The 18,294-nt window shown below is 54.1% G+C and overlaps 2 protein-coding genes across 16 annotated transcripts in view; both read right to left on the bottom strand.

Moving 5' to 3' along the window:
• CAPN15 (calpain 15) overlaps positions 1–12,661 on the bottom strand; it is a 61,151-nt gene extending 48,490 nt beyond the window's left edge. For 7 of the 10 annotated variants that reach the window (XM_080619924.1, XM_080619930.1, XM_080619934.1 and 4 more), the window contains exons 1-3: positions 12,264–12,661; positions 6,495–6,855; positions 6,233–6,403 (exon numbers count right to left, since the gene is read on the bottom strand). The gene's annotated coding sequence lies outside the window, so the exon portion shown is untranslated. Of the gene's footprint in view, positions 1–2,566; positions 2,620–3,162; positions 3,204–6,160; positions 6,176–6,232; positions 6,404–6,494; positions 6,856–12,263 lie in introns of those variants that run through there. The other 3 variants (XM_080619931.1, XM_080619932.1, XM_080619929.1) reach the window with 3 other exon arrangements.
• An 839-nt stretch (positions 12,662–13,500) lies between these two features.
• LOC308222113 (uncharacterized protein) lies at positions 13,501–18,289 on the bottom strand. 6 transcript variants are annotated; one of them, XM_080619692.1, is made up of 4 exons: positions 18,277–18,289; positions 17,508–17,988; positions 16,966–17,209; positions 13,501–14,144 (listed from the first exon to the last, which is right to left on the bottom strand). In XM_080619692.1, exons 2-4 carry the CDS (start codon positions 17,666–17,668, stop codon positions 14,088–14,090), a joined length of 462 nt encoding a protein of 153 aa, XP_080475818.1. In that variant the 5' UTR covers positions 17,669–17,988; positions 18,277–18,289; the 3' UTR covers positions 13,501–14,087. The 6 variants fall into 6 exon arrangements, with proteins under 6 accessions (XP_080475818.1, XP_080475822.1, XP_080475823.1 ...); XM_080619696.1 differs by lacking the exon at positions 18,277–18,289 and having other exon boundaries at positions 16,966–17,167; positions 17,508–18,255; XM_080619697.1 differs by lacking the exons at positions 13,501–14,144; positions 18,277–18,289 and adding an exon at positions 15,359–15,448 and having other exon boundaries at positions 17,508–18,255.
• Positions 18,290–18,294: the final 5 nt, after the last annotated feature.

Here is an 18,294-nt window from a genome sequence, read left to right as displayed (position 1 = left end):
CATACATCATGAAGACCTTTGGCCCTCTACCAATCTTGCCACCATGCACAGCAGAGCTCCCTACCTATCACTGAGGGACATGTGTGAAAACAGGGTTCAGGGTAAGCAGGGAGCAGTGTGCAAAGATGGGTAAAGCGCACAGCATGAGACATGTCAGCATCCAAAGGTTATAAAGCCCCAGAGGAAGCTTATATGGTATGGGATAACTAAAGAAGGATTGCTTAGTGGAGTCTGGGAGGTGTGTCATGCCAACCAAGCAAGGAAAAGAAGCTCAAGCATTTGTATGCACAGAAAATGATACACAGCCAGCTCCCAGCTCCACACAGCAGGGCAGCCCAACCTGAGGATGTGCCAAACCAGGTACCAGCAATTACCAAGCAGTGCACAACTCAAATTCACCAGCCTGCAAGGACCCTGGTAACAGAAGCAACCCCAGGGGAAGAAGGATGAATAATCTCTCTTCCTCCACAAGGCAGGGGGCAGAAAAGCAGTCAAGCAACAAGACATGCACCTCAGGCAGATGCAATTCAAGATGTTAAACACTGACCCAACAAGAGCTCTATGGCTCCGGTGCAGCAAGAGCTCCCATGATCACCTGCAGGACCCCTGCACAAAGCAGTCAAGCAGACGGGAATGCTCTGTGTTTTGCACAAAGCCAGCGTCTTGGTGACAAGAAACAAAGTTCTGCTGCTTTCTCCCTGCCTTCACCTGCCAAGCCAGCACTACAAGGCAGCCTGAGCACTGCAGCCTGGCAGGGTATTAAGGAGTCAGCAAGTTCCAGCTCCTTTGCAAAGCTTCTGGCAGGGAAAGATGGGAAGGTCTCCAAGACCAGACTGAGGCATAGGTATAACAGGAAGGATGGGCCAGTGTCGGAACACTCAGCTGGGATGTGGGAGGCTATTTTAGCCCTCATGCTCTACCACAGAGCTTCCTGTGTGCCTCACCTCCCAGGGCCAGGAAGTCTCCAGGTTCACAAGGCACTTGGATGATAGGCAGTGCTGGGAGGCCAGGGAATACGGAGAGAAGGGTAAAACTTGCCCACCCAAACATTTGTTATGGGGCAGCAGGGCTGAGAGCAGAGAGGGCAGTCAGATGTTATGGCCTTAGAGGAAATCTGGGGGCCAGGAAGCTGCAAATGAGCTATTTTCCAAATCAGGTGAGAAACAAGCTTGGTGCACTGCTTGCAGAGGTATCAGCAAATGAAATGAGCTGCCTGGAGTTCCAGATGGGCTATTCATGAGGTAAGAAGATAATTTAACCTGAGTCCTAGACCAGCACCAAACAGGACCTCGCACTTCATGCTATGCTTTAACAAAGTCCAGAAGAGCAGCACAGCTTTCCAGCCACAGACATCAACATGCAAAGGCAAGCCTGAGGATCTTTACCTTCCTTCAGCTGCCTTGAAACTGGTTCTGGCCCAACTTTAACATAGAAGAAACTCATACACAGCAGCTGAGTTGGGCTGAAATGCAGTCAATGCCCAGCACTGACTCTTCGTAAGTATGCAGGCAGAGGAAGATGTGCCCAAAGCCTGACGTGAAAGATTGACAGGAAAAGTAGATTTATTGTAGAGCCAACTTAGCCACAGAGCAACTGCCATCAAAGTCTGAAAAGTTTCCTCTTCTCCCTTGCACAGGACACTGCAGACCAGTGATAGATTATCCAGTGAGCTACTGGAAATCTAGCATGGTCACTTTGAGGGAGGGGATTATAGAGATTTGAAAGGGCCATCAACATCTTAGTTACAAGCTACAAGGAGAAAAAGAGAGAAAAGCAGTAGACAAGAAGGTTTCTTCAAAATAAGGGTTAACTTCAAACACCATCTCCATTGACAACTGAAGAGCAGGAAGGTCCTTTTCTGAATAAGCATGTAAATATCAAAGGCAGTGCTGAAGAAGGGTCTGAAAAAAATCCAGTAAAACCCAACCAAACCTCTAAAACCCAAGCGCTCTACTAAGCCTATTAACATTGCTGCAACAAAGTACAACAAGATGCTTGTATCCTCTGGTTTACCAGCTAATTGTGGCTGCCTTTGAGTGCAGTGTTAACAAAAGCCTGTGTGGGCTGGCATGGTTTGTCTCATTAGCAACATCGTGGTAATGCCACAGAAAGAAAGACAAGGGCAAGAAATAAAACAAGCCAAGCCACAGCACCCGATCTGAGGAAGCTTCACCAGCAGACCTGATTTCCAGATCCTTTCCTCCCTGTGTTTAGAATCCCTGTAGCAGAGCTCTGTCATCCAACTCAGTCCACAGCCTGCCCCAGCTAGAAAACATGCCAGGCTGAAAAATCCCCTCGACAAACTGCCTGCTGTGAGTAGTTTGTTATAAAAACAGGAAGCTTTTACTTGCCTGCTACCAATATGCTATAGATTGAATGGAAAGGAGCAGAAGCAGGGATGCTTTGCTGGAAGAACACACACACGGGACTCTTGCCAGGAAAAATGCATCTTGAGTAACACATGTGCTCTTAGTTTCCTCTTTCTTTTTTTTCCCCAGAAAGGTTTAACTACACTCTGGGTTACCCAGCAGCAATAAAACATTTCTTTCCCCCCTTTCTCACTTACAGCAGAGTGTTGATTGGTAAACAGCAGATCTTCCTGTCTGAGGCTGTGCCAGCCTGTGCAGAACAGAACTGTTGTTATTGCACATTCACAGCTAGAGATAAACATGAATAAGAGCCACGAGTAAGAGCCAGGCACTGGCTCTTCAATACACTTCTTTATCAGGTTCACCTTGATTCAACCATTTCTGACAACATCTCTCCCTCCTGAAGGAGCAAGATGGCACAAGTAGCAAGGGCAAACTTAAAAAAAGCAGCAGTAGCACAGAAAAGGCTCTTTTGTACTCTCTACCACGCATAAGCTGCACAGCTCAGAACCCCACCTGCATGTAAGACACTCAAAAGCACAACATAGAAATAAAGGGGCCCAGCAAAACCAAACTCCTCAAAAGAAGCAATGGGAAAACCAAGCGGCTTTCAACACGCTTCTCAGGACAAATCTGCATCAAGAGCCACGACCGCTGCAGGACATAAAGGTTACAGAGAACCAGGAAAATTGCAAGTCATCTCTCATCTGCAAGATGACACTCTGCAATGGCACAGGTACAATAAACCAGACCAGGAAAATGGGATACTGGAAGTCAGAGGAGGGTTTCTAACCTCTCAAAGAGCAGATCTCTGGATCAGCTGCTCCAGAAGCACTGGGGAAATAAAGCACAGAGTTAGTTCCTGACCTGCACAAGATGACTGTCTTCAGCAGTAGGAAACTGGACTTGATGACCCATCAAGTTCCTCCCAATCACCCAGCAAGCTGAACTCAAGAGGACCACAGGTGCCCAGGCACAGCACAAACAAACACGAGGTCAGACCCAAAAGGACACCAGGGATTTTATCTTCAGATCATGCTAAGCTGACAGATAAGCAGAAGAAGAGCTGGCCACTGCAGAAGGGAGGGGAACAAAGTTGCAGCAAGAAGCAGAGTTGCAGCCAGTGAAAACTCACGGTACAGACTTGAAAAGCGAAGTCTCAGAGATGGCAAGAGGGGGAGATGTCCCTGAGCACACTGTCCCCACACACTCCAGCCACAGCTTTAATTCTAACACAGATTAGACAGGCAGTAAACCACGTTCAAACCACATTAAGCTGCACCCCTTGCTATAGACAGCTCCCAGTCTTCGCTGCATTGTCCTGCCCAGAGTCACACGGGCTCTTCACACAAGGGTAGGAGTACCTGGGTGTCTCCTTCTGCCAATTTTATGCAATTTGGCCTTTCCTGGCTTTAATCAAGCACCACGTCCCAATTTCCAACCAGATGGCCTAGATTTAAACCACCATGTCTCTGGCTGTGCCTCAGGCAAGCGCAAAGGTAGGTGAGCCTAACAGACAACAGTGGCTTTCGGCTTTTTCATCACAACCAACCAAGACATAAAAGCAGAAGAATTGCTGAGAAGTGCACAAGAGGCTGCCACCTTCCCTGAGAGCACAGAAATTCGGAAGAGCACAGGGATTTGGGAGAGCACACAGGAGGTGGGACAGGCAGAGCAAAACCCAGGGTGGGCAAGATGACAGTTCCCCTTTTAGCACAGCTCAGCGCAGTAAACTAATGGAGAAGCATCACATTACTGCTTACCCCTCTCCACTTCCCCATCACCCCTGTAACTGTCCTGAGCCACCCTGAAAAACACGTGAATGCTTCTGTGCACTGATGTTTGTTTTTTCTGTCAGGAGACGATACTGTAATTGGAATTCATAGATGCACAGACTGGTTTGGGTTGAAGGAACCTTAAAGCTCATCCAGTTCCAACCCCCTGCCACAGGCAGGGACACCTTCCACTCGACCAGGTTGCTCCAAGCCCCATCCAACCTGGCCTTGAACACTGCCAGGGATGGGGCAGCCACAGCTTCTCTGGGCAACCTGTGCCAGTGCCTCAGCACCCTCACAGGGAAGAACTTCTGCCTAAGAGCGCGTCTCAGTCACCCCTGTGCCAGGTTAAAGCCATTCCCCCTTGGCCTGTCCCTACAGGCCCTTGTCCAAAGCCCCTCTCCAGCTTTCTTGTAGCCCCTTTAGGCACTGGAGCTGCTCTAAGGTCTTCCCTTAAGGACCCTTCTCTTCTCCAGGCTGAACAAGCCCAGCTCTCTCAGCCTGGCTCCAGAGCAGAGCTGCTCCAGCAGCATCTCCGTGGCTTTCCCTAGCTAGTGTTAACATCTGATACAACTGAAGTGATCTGGATGTGACAGTGCCTGACACTATGATACTCCCCTTTCCTCACCAGAGCAGCTTCACTGGCTCACTGCCTCCGTCACAAGCAGCTCCTCTTCAGCTATACCACTACAGCTGGAACTGTAGGATGTGTTCAATTACACAACGCCTTAAGCAATATTTGCCCATGAGAGCAGTTATTTGAACAAATGTTAACGATCACATGAGGAAAATGCTGTACTTTAAGATGAGAAGGCTGAAGTATAATGCAGATGCCTTCAGTAAGAAGCTGCCTTTGCTACAGCAAAGCCAGCCCTACCGGCTGTCCACCATGGCAGAACTGGCCTCTTAACCAAGAGCTGCTGGCAGCACCCTGAACCCCAGTTAACCCAAACAAGCAGACAGAGAGATCACATCACAGGAGTCCCTCTCAAATGCCTTGCGAGATGTGTCGCGCTGCCTCAGCCTCATGCGATGCTACAGACCCCAACCTTCCCTCCAGCAGGCTCTGCTTGCTAAGCACCTTGCACAGCAAGGTCACGCAACAGAGCAAGGGCTTTGCACACCTGCAGTAGCATTCACGAGACACTCCAAGGCTGCATCCAAAATGATCCAAGACCAGGAATGTTACTTCACCCCTTCCACAGTTCTCCCACAGTTGAGAACTAGCCATGGCGCAGGTCTCAGCTGACCCCTGCCTGGTAACAGTCACCACTCAAAGACCACAGAGTGCTCGTGGCCTGGCTTCTCTGACCCTGAACCGAAAGAGATTCCTGCAGACCTTTTGCAGCAGCTGGACACCAAAGTCACATCAAGACTCAGCTAGCCCATAAGCAGACCAGATCGGCCAACACACAGTACAGTGCTGTTCATTCCATTAATCCAAAACCCTGGGCTGGATAAGGCCACATAAGCCTGGCTCATTTGAATGCATGGACACTACCATCAGAGGTTCTCCTTCAGTGGACACTCAAGTGTAACCTGAAGGTACAAGCTCAATCCGACTTCCCACCACCTCGTCTTGTCTCTGCAGAGCAGGCTCTGCACCACCAGCCCAAAGCAGCCCAATCATGTAAGGTACAACAAAGTCATCTCCATGTCCCAGTCCTGGGCTCGGAACTGCCATAGCACAGTGGTGACTGCAGGCAAAGCAAGGCAGAGGTTCTTAGATTAACCAATTTCCCTGCCTTTGCACTGCCTCAAACACCCCCTGCGGCAGTCATGCAGTTTCCACATCTTAGGGCTGTGAGGTCCTGGAGGACCCCACATTTTCTCTTCCACTCTTACAGTTTGTTTTTAACCATGAGAAAACCAGGGGACACCAGTATCCCCACCCATATGAGCACATGGCCTTCACACACAGCAAGGAGAGGAGAACACTCAAAGGATTCAACACAAGGAAGACAAGAACAAGGCATGCGAGACAAGAAGTGGGGTAATGGTGCTTATGGTGCTTACAGACCAGAGGAGAAAAGGTCTTTTTCTTTTCAGCCCCTCCCAGCCCAGCACAGAGCCAGAAAAGCCTCTCACCCTGAAGGGTTTCTGCTCTGCAGGTCCAATGCCCGGCTGGTGTGAAGTCAGCCGGGTGTCCCTGGAATGGAGCGGCTGCTCTTGGCACCGGTGGAGTGGCGAGGGTGGAGAAACATGCTAGATGGTCTCTAGCACACTGAGCCTGCTAGGAGGAGCGGCTGTTGCACCAGGCTGGGGGACAGAGAGGAAAGAGAGCCACGTAAGAATAAATGGCTGCTCAGACCCCGGGCTGCTCAGCATCACAGTAGCACATACAACGAACCTCGCATCTTCGGTCACTCGCTCAGCATCCAATTGAATGCAGCGCTCTGAAGTGTCCGTGCCTCCTGCAGCATCCCGGGCTGGAGCTCGGTCCCGCCGGGAGGTAGGAACCCGTCTGCTTGTGGGTCAACTCCGATCCTCTACTCGTGGTTTCAGAACCTTTGGTGTTGACTTTTTAGTTCTGTTCCCACCACTGGCCTTACTCCCTGCTTAGCATCCTGGTAGAGCTGTCGCCATCCCAACTAACGCAACACCTCTGGAGCACTGCAGGATGTCAACAAGGAGGATTCTGGACAGCAGCAGGACAGGATCTCCAAAGGGGTACGGATGTGAACGTAGGAATGACTGGAGGGGCACACTGCCTGAATGATCAAACACAGAAAGAGATGTTCATTACTCCACATGGCCTGGACATCATTAGCAGTTACATCCATTGGCAATTCCAAAGTACAAATTCATCTGACGATGCCAAATGTGCCCATTTCACCCCTGAAAAGCACGATGCTGAATACTTGCCTCTGCAAACCTTACTCCCCCAAGACATTTTGCCTTCCCCTTTCATATTCTCTGCTCCTGAAACAAGGTGTTTTAACAAAATTCATACTTTGTGAAAGTGCTGTCTTCTTTGGGACAGGCTTTTATCAGATGGAGGCAACAAGAACCCTTGTCCATAACCCTCTGGCTCACCAGCACAGTCTCATTTTCTCTGTTTTAGACTGGTGAAGGAGCAAAAAAAAGCAATTAAGGATTCAGCCAGAACAGTGTGATCACTGAGCCTCTTTGGGAGCATGGCAGAAGCACGCAAGAGTGACAGATTTGGTTCTGCCTGACCCATTCACCCTCTCTCCCACAGCCGCTTGGTCAGATGCAGCATGGTGCCCCTGGGGTAGGCTACGGTGAATTCACAAAGAGCTTTTCTCTTTCAGTGCTCTGCACCACTGAGGCTTCCAGGCGGTGAGGAAAAGACAACCTATGGTGAGCACCTGGACACGTGCTGCTAATGGAATCAGACCAGCAAATGAAGAATCACGGAATCAGACTGGTTTGGGTTGGAAGGGACCTTAAAGCTCATCCAGTTCCAACCCCCTGCCACAGGCAGGGACACCTTCCACTAGACCAGGTTGCTCCAAGCCCCGTCCAACCTGGCCTTGAACACTGCCAGGGATGGGGCAGCCACAGCTTCTCTGGGCAACCTGTGCCAGCGCCTCAGCACCCTCACAGGGAAGAGCTTCTCCCTTATAACCTGAACTTTCCCTGTTTCAGTTTGAACCCATCACCCCTTGACCTATTGCTACAGTCCCTTAAAAAGCTTCCTTATAGGCCCCCTTCAGATCAATGGAGAAGGCCATGGTGCAGGCAAGAGACACCATACAGGGACCAGTAAAAAGTAAATCAGGGGCTGATTAAGGTTCTAAAGAACCATCCTGATATGTCCAGCCCAAGGGTCTGCACAGCACTGGCTCCATCAGGACCTCCAAGCCTACAGCATCTCCAAGGCACTCCTGGAAAGGCTGCTGAGAGCTACAGAGGGAGGGAGGCAAACACCAGAGGATGGAGAACCCACAAATGCCTACATGAGCCTGCATGACACCACATCACTGCTCCTGCAGGAGATGTGCTCACATAGGCATGGGCTAGAAAGAGAAACTGCTTAACACCCAGCAGCTTAACATAAAGCTCGTGGCTGTGCTGCAATTCGAAGGACTGCCCCAGCTCTGCCTGCTGACACAAGTGGTGCAGGCAGGAGACCAACACGGATGAGCTGGAGAGCAAGACCATGAGCACATCAGTGCAGAGGCCTCTCTGGAGAGCAGCACTGCTGCAGGGGAGGACACAGCCCAGCACACAGGGACCCTCGCACAGTGTTCCCACTTCCACTGACCAGCACTAACACAGGAGAGGGAACTTGTTACCCAGCCAAGCTGCCCCAGAGTTGGCTTCTCTGCAAATCTGTTTGTTACAGAAGGACCTTCTGCTGTCAGAAGAACACAACACAAGCTGGAAAGCTGCCTGTGATCTCCTCAGTCCTTGAGAAACCCAAATCACTTGGGAACAAGAAGCTGAAGGGGAAACTTTTGTGCCACAGGAAGTGCCACACCAGAAAGGCAGCTGGGTGATACGACCAGAGGGGAAAGACAGCTTTTGGTAAGGTCTTGGTCTCCATTTCACCAAAGCAAAGGTGAACTGATACCCCTAGAGCTTTAGTAATGGCTCCAATCCCAGGCTGGGCTGAGACACCAGCCTGGCCTCCAGACACCGAGCACACACCACCCTCCTCTGATGCTACTCAAGCCCCCAGCATTCAGCTCATGCCCTGGCTGGCTACAGAAGAGGCTGCGCCGCAGGAACAGAAAAGCCATTTCTTGTTTGATGAACACACACTGGAGCTTACACCACTGGCACAGGGCAGAGGCATGCATATGTAGAGGAATAGAGATGGTTCTAATACTGCTTTTAACATACAAGCCTAAAGACCTGCCTTCAGTTTTTACAAATCAAACCTGATCATCTCAAGCTGCCAAAAATAGCCCCATGCTCCCTCAAGTTATTTTCTTTTCAACTAGGCAGGGTACCGCACAATAGGAAATATCAGCAGTTATGTATTCAACCTCCAGAAACCCAAAGGGCCAATTCGAGCAACCCACGGCAGCTTTCCAATCCTCCCTGATCTATTTGCTGGAGTTGGAGTGAAAAGCATGCTGCCCCCGAGACATCCAGCAAACTCCACGTCCCACTAATTACAGCTATATAAATGTATTATCTTGGCTGTCAAACAGGGGCTGCCTGAGCAGGACGACACTCTGCAATGTAAATGCAGGAAAACAATTGCTCTTTCTGCTGGTGGCACATTGCTTTGGATCTGATTTCTTTTCCAGGGCTCCCCCTTCTCCCTCTGCCCAGGCACCAGGGCAGCAGCAAGAGGAAATGGCACACAAAACCCCTCCTCATCTTTTAAGCCACTGAACACGAGGTAATGGTGGGAATAGCATTGGCATTTCGTATCAGCCAGCCTGAAAGCTGCTAATGCAGGGGGAAGGAACTGTGAAGGCAAGAGTTAAATGTGTCTCGTTTGGAGGCAACAACCCCTCTGCCTTCCTTGGCCTGCCTCAGCTGCCATTGCTAACTACAAGGCAAGCATCAGCATTCCAAATAGCAGGAATTCGTTAGGAGGCTGCTCCTCCCTGCCCTGCTCTGTGTCGGTGGCCTGGGAAGGGCTGTGTGTGCACACAGGGTCCAACAGCTGCCAGCAAGGCTGAGGCACAGGCAGGCAGATGCAGGAGGCTGTGGGGAGCAGGCAAGCAGCACGCTGCACTCCGGAGGTGGGATTATGATGGAAAATGAGGAGGAAGCCACTGACTCACCTGTGCCACCCGCACAAGCAGCCTTCCCCAGCCTGCACCAAACATGACCTTTCTCAGAGCCCCACATTCCAGCAAATCAGCCCTCCACAAGGTTCCTCCCAGCACTGCGTGCTAGGAGAGAGCAGCGGGACACAGACTGCCCAGGTCCCTCCTTGTGCCCTGCAGCCAGAGCCCTTCACTCCAGCCTCCCCCTGCTTCACCACAGACAAGACCACAGGAGGCCACAGAGATGCTGGGAAGGCTGGAGCAGCTCTGCTCTGGAGACAGGCTGAGAGAGCTGGACTGGATGAGCTTCAAGATCCCTTCTGAGCCAACCAGCCTATGATTCTTATGAATTTTAATTACAATATCATCTTCATTTCCCTCTGCAAAGCTCTGGGATTCAAAGTACAGATAAGGGGTGGAGAGCCCAGGAGAATGGTAGTGGTGTCACTGCATCGCACAAGGGCACCAGGCCCCTCCACAGGGTCACCCAGTCCTTCCACCACTGTCGGACAGCTCTGATCCTGAGCAGGACACCCAATCTTTTTTACATGCAACTTTAGCAGGTTTGGGTTTTCAAAATTTATTCCAACTTAGAAAACATTAAGCCTGGCCCATGCCTCAGGTTCCCTTATGCACCAAGTCATCAGGCTCAAGGAGGCTGCCTCCTTTGCTGCCAGTGCAACATGGCTCAGCAAACACAGCAAGTCACATCACACCTTCAAAGGCCTCTCCAGCCCTCCAACCCCAGCCGGAGAAGGGAGCACTGTTGGGTCTTGCCTTCTGTCTCCAACTGCTAAAGCCCTGGACACAAACAGGAGCTGATGCAACTTTAAATGAGTTAATATCCCCACGTACATAAAATCACAGCAATTTGAATCATGCCTCTCTGACACATTCTGCCGCCGCAGCCCGTTCCTCAGGCAGAGCTCAGTCCTGCTCTGGTTCACTCAGGGGCACCAGCCAGTCTGTTTGGCACTGAGGCTCAAGAAACGGCCTTGTAAAGCCACCAGCAGTGTTGCAGGAGGCTGGTCTGTCACTCGGCCGCCCTTCCACCACAGGTCTGCTCCAGGTCAGGGAAGGTGGCAGCTTGCACAGCTCTGCAACACAAGTCCCTGTGACAACATGCAAGGTACAACAAGGTCTAGGTGTTCAGATCAACAGGGGCTAAGCCTGGGATCTGCAGCCTGTCTCCACCAGCCGGTACCTGTATCGCTCATCTCCATCTCAGTTCCCTCCAAACACATCTCCTGGTCTCTGTTACCTCCTGACTGACTCACAGCAGCACACCACCATCCCTGCTCCAATGCCCCTGGCCATGTGCAGTAAACACTTCTCAGATAACCTTCTGTCTGATCATGAAAACCCACCCATCCGCATCCCGGCCCCAAGGCCTGTGGAGCGCAGCAGTTGAGATTCCAATCTGGAAAAATGCTTGGAGGAAACAGTGTGACATTTCAAACACAACGTGCACATTATTCCATCTTCCCCAGCAGTTCACCAGATGATCACCCCACAATGCTTGTCTCCTGTTGCTTGGGAGGGAAGGGATGTGCCCCAGCAGCAGGCGCAGGAGGGGGAGAGGAGAGCTGCTCAGAAAATGGAGAGGGTGGCCAGTGCACACAGCCTTTCCAACCACTGTTACAGACCTCTGCATACAGGATCTAGAGGCTGACATGCAGTAAAATCCAGGGGTCTTGATGAGGCACCAGGGCCCAAACAGCCTTAGGATGGTTCTGGGAGACAAGCATAAGAGCCAGCCAGCCGGTTCTGAAGGGCAAATTCCCCAACGCTCCAGAAACTATGCACAAAACCCCGCTTAGCCTGCAGCAGGCTGGTTTCTAAGCTGGAGGTTAGAGTGCAGACCTGAAAGACAGGGTCTCTGCTGTGCTCCGGCCCCGGACCTGGCCCGCAGCAGCACAGAGCCAGTACGCTGCCATAGGCTAGGCTCCGCTGCCCGGAGGAGACCGGGAGGCTCGCTCTGGCTGTGCCGAGCCCGGCCCAGGCAGGCTTAGGGCTGCAGCGCGGGGACCCGCAAACCTTCCCGGCCCCGCACGGGTGCTGCGCGACTCGCAAATGCATTAAACCCGGCCGGGAGGAGGTACGAAGAGCCCCCGCGGGTAGGGCACTCAAGCAGCCGCAGAGCCCCGGGGCGGCGCTGCCGGCTCTCCAGCTTGCCTCAGCACCGAAACCCCCGACACCAGCCTCCAGACCCAGCCCCCACCGCCCCCCCGGGCTTGGGCCCACCGGCAACAGGTAGTGCAGGGCGGCCCCGGGGGTGCCGGAGCCCACCCGGAGAGTCCGGCCGGGAGAGCGCCCACCCGGCGGAGCGGGCGGGAGCCGCGGCCCGCGGGACTGCAGTGGGAGGCCCCGGGCGGCCCGTTCCCGCCACCCCCGCGCTCCTGCCGCCCCCCGCCGCCGCTTACCTGGGGATGGAGGAGCCGTGTTGCTGCTCGCGTCCCTCCCCCGGCCCTACACTTTCCTGCGAGCAGAGCAACTTCCACCCGCTCCCGCCCGGCTGCTCCGCAGACGCCTTCCTCCCGCTCCGCCGCCGGCCCGGCCTGCCCCGGAGTCCCAGAGCCCGCCCTTACGCCGCCGCCGTGGCGTATCGCCCCATCCCGGCCTCCGGGCGCTACGGCGTGAAAGCGGCGCAGAGGCCGTCGTGAATAGCGCAAGGGGACTACAAGCCCCGAGGGGCGTCGCGCGGAGGAAGCGGAAGGCGCAGGGCGGGCCGGGGGCGAGCCGGGCCGGGGGGAGCGGGGCTGAGCGACCCCCTCCCAGCGGGAGCAGGGGGGTGGTGGCAAGGTGCGGCCGGGAGCGGGGCCCAGGCGCGGCCGGAGAACTACAGCTCCCAGCGTGCTTTGCGGCGGCGGGGGGGGGGGGGGGGGTGGTGTCACCGGGCCGGGGTCGGTGCCGAGGGTGGTGCTTGCCTGGTGCGCAGGCCCGAGCCGAGGCCCGCAGCTGCCCGGCGCTTGAGTGGGGGAGGAATGCGGGTACGGGTGAGCAATCCTGCGCGTCTTCTAAGGCGACGGCAGCCCCCCCCGAGCCCCGACGGGGAAGGCACCCGCGTGAGGAGATGGATGAGCCGGGCTGGGGCGGCCCCGGCGCAGGGAGCAGAGCCCCGGGCTGCGCGGCCCTGCCCCTGCCCGGCGCACCCGGCTAATTACAGTAATGAGCTGGCAGCACTTGGAGCGCGCTGGCACCGAGCTGCCTCAGCCCTCGGGCGCTGTGCAGCCGGGCTCGGGAACAGCAGCCGTGCCAGCGGGGAGAGCTCAGCGGGGCCTGGGCGGCCCTCAAAGCGCTGCCCCGCGAACACAGCCCCCGGTGCTGCTGCGCATCCATCGGCTGCAGATGACAGCCCCCGCTTCGAGTTCACGGGCGTGAGCAGCTCCCGTGACCCAGCTTCATTGAGTGCTTGAGCCCAGAAGCCCCTCATGTGCTGGGCTGCATCCCCAGAGCGTAAGCAGCACAAGAGGGAGGGGATTCTCCCCCTCTGCTGCGCTCTGGGGAGACCCCCCCTGCAGTCCTGATCCAGCTCTGGGGCAACAGCACAAGAGGGACGTGGAGCTGTTGGAATGAGTCCAGAGGAGGCCAGGGAGATGCTGCAAGGGCTGGAGCAGCTCTGCTCTGGAGCCAGGCTGAGAGAGCTGGGCTTGTTCAGCCTGGAGAAGAGAAGGCTCCTTAAGGGGAGACCTTAGAGCAGCTCCAGTGCCTCAAGGGGCTACAAGAAAGCTGGAGAGGGGCTTTGGACAAGGGCCTGTAGGAACAGGCCAAGGGGGAATGGCTTTAACCTGGCACAGGGGTGACTGAGATGAGCTCTCAGGCAGAAGTTCTTCCCTGTGAGGGTGCTGAGGCGCTGGCACAGGTTGCCCAGAGAAGCTGTGGCTGCCCCATCCCTGGCAGTGTTCAAGGCCAGGTTGGACGGGGCTTGGAGCAACCTGGTCTAGTGGAAGGTGTCCCTGCCTGTGGCAGGGGGTTGGAACTGAATGAGCTTTTAAGGTCCCTTCCAATCCAAACCAATCTGTGACTCTATATGGCATCCCAGCCCACCCCCTGCCAAACTCACCTGTTCAAGCAGCACCTTCAAACCCTCCCACTCTACTGAGAAGTGGAGCAGTTGGTGCAGCACCACTGAGCTCGGGGTGCAGGGGTGCTCCCCTCACTCTGTTACAAGTGAATACAGGGAGTGGGACCCCAGATGTGGGGCAGCCAGGCCAGGCCGGCACACAGAGATGGGAAATACACGGTTGTCAGGCTTCCTGTGCGGGGAGTTGTGATAGGCACACATTTTGAGACCCGTCAGTCCTCTGTAAAGACAACATAGGGACCCTTGTTCTTAAGGGTGGACCAGAGGAAGAGCCATCCCCCACTGCCCCCTGGGTTGAAGAGATCCTAATGCTCAGTGCTCTCCCAGCCTGTGTCTGTGAGAAGCTCCAGGCAGGCGTGCTGGAGCTGGGTGGATGGGTGCATTTCCACAATGATGTCCAAGACCTTTCATCATCTCAACAACCAAGCTTGTGACACACTTGGACGCCATGTGGTGCCTGCACATTGGCACCGGTGCCACGTGTGGTACCCTGGGGTGTCTGAGATGTCCACGCAAGCCCACCACATGAGACATCTTCATCCTTAAGGAGCAGCACTTGGAGACAAAGATCCTCAAAACACCTAAAATGTCTCTTCATATGTGTGAGCAACTGAATTAAACCCCTTTTGTTATGCATATGATTATTAATGGAGATGTAAGAAGCATCATTGGGTAGCAGGGAGTGAAGGAGGCAGTGGTGGAGTCACTGCATGCTCAGTGGGAGGTTCAATATTGTACCTATGTGGCCTGAAACAACCTGCTGCTGCCATCAGCTCTTCTGGCATGACAGGGGAGTTTCCAGCTGGAATCACCTTATCAGCGTGTCTCTCTCTGGAGAATAAATGGATAAACCTAACTTCACCCAGGTACAAAGCGATTTCAAGCAGTGGCTGAATTCCAGCTGTTGGGAAGTCGCATGAACTGCGGTTCACATCACCTAATTTAGGTGTATAAACTGAGGCATGTAAATTGTACCATCACATCTTCACCTGTGAGCAGCGGAGTAAGAGGGAGGGTTCCACTCACTCCAGGTAACTTCCTATTTGTGTCATTGATTATAAAGAGAAACATTCACCAACGCAGCAGAGCATCAATAATTTGGGGAAGTGCATTTGGGTAAGCAATGTCTGAGTAGCACTGAAAGCCTCGTGGGAGGCAAGTCAGGGTCATCCCCTGCTCTGCCCTGACCAAACCTCATCACAGTATCACCAAAGCCATCACATTTTTTAGGCACGGTTCCCCATCTCCTCCTCCACCTGCTGTGCCTTCTGGAAGGACTCACTCCATGGTTTTCCAGGGGACTGAAGTGAAGCTGTGTCTGCCCTGTTGCTGCTTGTGTCACCCCAAGCCTCTTGACAACAGTGCAACTTGCTTCCCTCCAGTCACAAAGGCTCTCCTGGTCACCATGACTTGTCAAAGCTGCAAGAGCATCAGCCAGTTCCCTCTGCGCCCCAGGCTGCAGCACCTCCAGCCCCATAGTCAAGATCCAACAAGCAAATGCCACATGGATCCTCACAGCTTCCCCTGTAGGGCAGTGCAGACACAGGCTCTGTATCCTCAGCATCTCTTCCTCCAGTAAAGGAGTTTACCAGGGATACTGTGTGGGGTGGGAGGAACTGGGAGCCGAGCGGGAGCAGAAGCAGCTCACCCAGCATGAAAGATGGGATGCCCAGTGGTGACAAGGACCAGAGGACACATGGAGAGGCTTCTCAGCCAAGTTCTTGCAGCCAGTGCTGGAACCAGCAGCTCCTGCTCAAGGTGCATCAGGTGGGAGGGAGGAGGGGCTCCCAGTCCTTACTCCCCCGGACACCAAGCTTGTCATGGGCACTTCCCCCATCCTTACCCCAGCTCAGCACTGGCCAGTGGCTCTTTCCTGGTACCTGCCTTTAACCCTCTCATTTGCAGCCTGAGGAACAAATTGGTCCCAGCAGCTCTCCCAAGGGCTGGGCAGAAAGTCATGGACCAGGTCCACCACCTCTGAGGGAGGTCATCCACCATCTCCGGCTGCTTGGAGTCTTTTTGACTCTTGATTAGATATTATATATATGTGTATCTATCACTGATCAGAGTGATCTTTTTTAGCTAGAAGAGATCTAAGAAGGAAGTTACGTAGAAGTTGTACTCCTGCATGTTCCTATGTGTAAGGTGTGGGTCACGCAGAGGACATGGAAGAGAACAATACTGTACAACCCCAGGAGAGTTTAGGTTTCCTTGTGGAGATAAAGCATCACCCCGTGTAGCACAAGGGGGAAACAAGACTCAAAGAACTTGAGGCATGTAACTGAGGCCAAGGCCCCAGGGAAGAGCCATGCTGTATTTGTGGAGAGGCATAAGGATTGCAAAGGTCCAGCACGATATCACTGGGGTGGTGTCTTACAAAAGGTGTCTGCACCTCCTCGCTGAGCACCATGTGCCGTCTTCTTCAGTGAGATGGGCAAGGCGATGGTGATGAATGCTCCCGCTGCAACTGCACATGGCCATGCTGTGTGTCTTGAACTGTCTTTGCTGGAGGGGTTGGGACACTGACCCCCTCCTTGGGTGAGGGAGAGGAATCCATCCCTTCTGCTTGGGGAGGGTTATCTGTGCCAAAATGCCCAGGCGACCCTGGGGACCCACAACCTGATCCACACCAGTCCTTGGGACTGAGCCCGTGGCCTGCAACAGCCACCCTGGCACCATATCACAGGGATGTGTGACACTGGGAGTGGCTCTAAGGGTGCTACCTTGTGGGGATGTCCCTGGGACTCTGGGGGTGCTATGAATTCCTTGTAGTCCCAGAGGGCTCCCACTAGAGGAAGTATCAGGGCTTCCTTGAGGGACTCTGGGAGCCCTGGGGGCATCAGGCATCCTCATGGTGCAGGGTGCCCCCAGGGGATGTCACAGTTCCTCACAAGCACTGCAGAAGCTGGGGGGGGGCAGGGAGAGAAAGGAGGGAGAGGGGAAACATACACGCCTTGGAGATGTAGGGCACCCCAACCAGTGTTTCATTAATGGGTGTCAGGGGACCCCAGGGAGGTGGGACACCCTCGGCAGTCACTCACCGGCAGGGTGGCGGGCTTGGTGGTATCCATGGAGCTCTGTGGGTGTATGGGGGGGCTGGGGGGAGCCTTCCTGTCTGCATCATCATCCTCCTCTGCATCATCATCCTCCTCTGCATCATCAGCCTCCTCTGCATCATCAGCCTCTTCATCCTCGGCCAGGCTGAGCAGCAGCAAGTCGGTGCAGGCGAAGGTGCGCCTCAGGCTGCAGTAGTGTGGGGTAGCAGCGCCCATGGGAAACTCCGTGCTGGGGGAGCCAACACACCATGGGGCACCGGTAGGGACAGAGACACCCACGGCCATGGGGCAGCCACCCCCAAGGCCACAGGAAGGACATGCAGGTCTCTGTCACCCCTGTTAACAACTTGTTAACCCTACTGCTCCCCGACTCCCACTGCTAGCCCTCAACAGCCCGCACCAACTCCCAGGTACCTCCCAACAGCCTCCACTGACCCTCCAGCTCCCCCTGCCCAGGACACTACAGCTCTTTGAGCCCACCCCTCCATGTCACTCCCCTCTTGCCATCCCTCCTGAGCTGCCTTTACCTGAGGAAGGAGACGGACATGGGCTCGGTGAGGCTCTGGGAGGAACTGAGGCTCAGCTTGGCCCGGGAGGACGTGGGCTGAGTGTGGTTTCCTGCTGGAGGCTCCATTGGCTCCCTTATCTCAGTGGGTTGCAGCAGAGTTTCCACACTGGCCTTGGCCATGGCCCTGCTGGTGTGTGGCCGGAACGGTTTCGAGGGCTCTGGCTCGTAACCCAGGCACAGCAGGGTCAGGGGGTGCCTGCCTGGCACTGTGACCTCACAAACACTGCTCACACATGGTTCCTTGAGGTTCTGGACCTCAGGTTAACCCTTCAGATTACTGGTTGAACCATTTCTATCCCCAAAGTAGCCATCAAAATACTCTGAATAACAGAAGATCTCATGTTAGAAGGGATCCGTAAGGGTCATGGAAGCCAGTCTTCCCCAGAAGGAAGTTCTGCAGGAACGTGGGGCCAGTGAGGGTGAGAAGACTCAACTCAGGGCTGAAGACAAAGGAGAAAGTGCTAAAGGGCAAAGAAGGAAGGATTTTTGGCAGCAGCAGCACTTCTGCTCCTCCCTCTCGACAGAGAAGTGGGATGATGTAGGTGGAAACCTCCACTGGAAGGCTTCATCACAACTGGTTGGTGGAGAACGACTGGGAGAGGGCAGCTGCTGTGTGTGAGCCCCTCCTTGAGCAATCCCAAGGGAATAAAGCACCCTTCCTGCTACTATGAGGCCCATGTTATCCTGCTGCCAGATAAAAACCTGAGGATGTGGGGGTTAGGAATCACCAGCACTTTGCAATAATC

This window comes from Psittacula echo (assembly GCF_963264785.1).
Source record: "Psittacula echo genome assembly, chromosome: 5".
Lineage (NCBI taxonomy): Eukaryota > Metazoa > Chordata > Aves > Psittaciformes > Psittacidae > Psittacula > Psittacula echo.
Note: the sequence above shows the minus strand (reverse complement) of the source record. Positions and strands in the feature narration are given on the sequence as shown.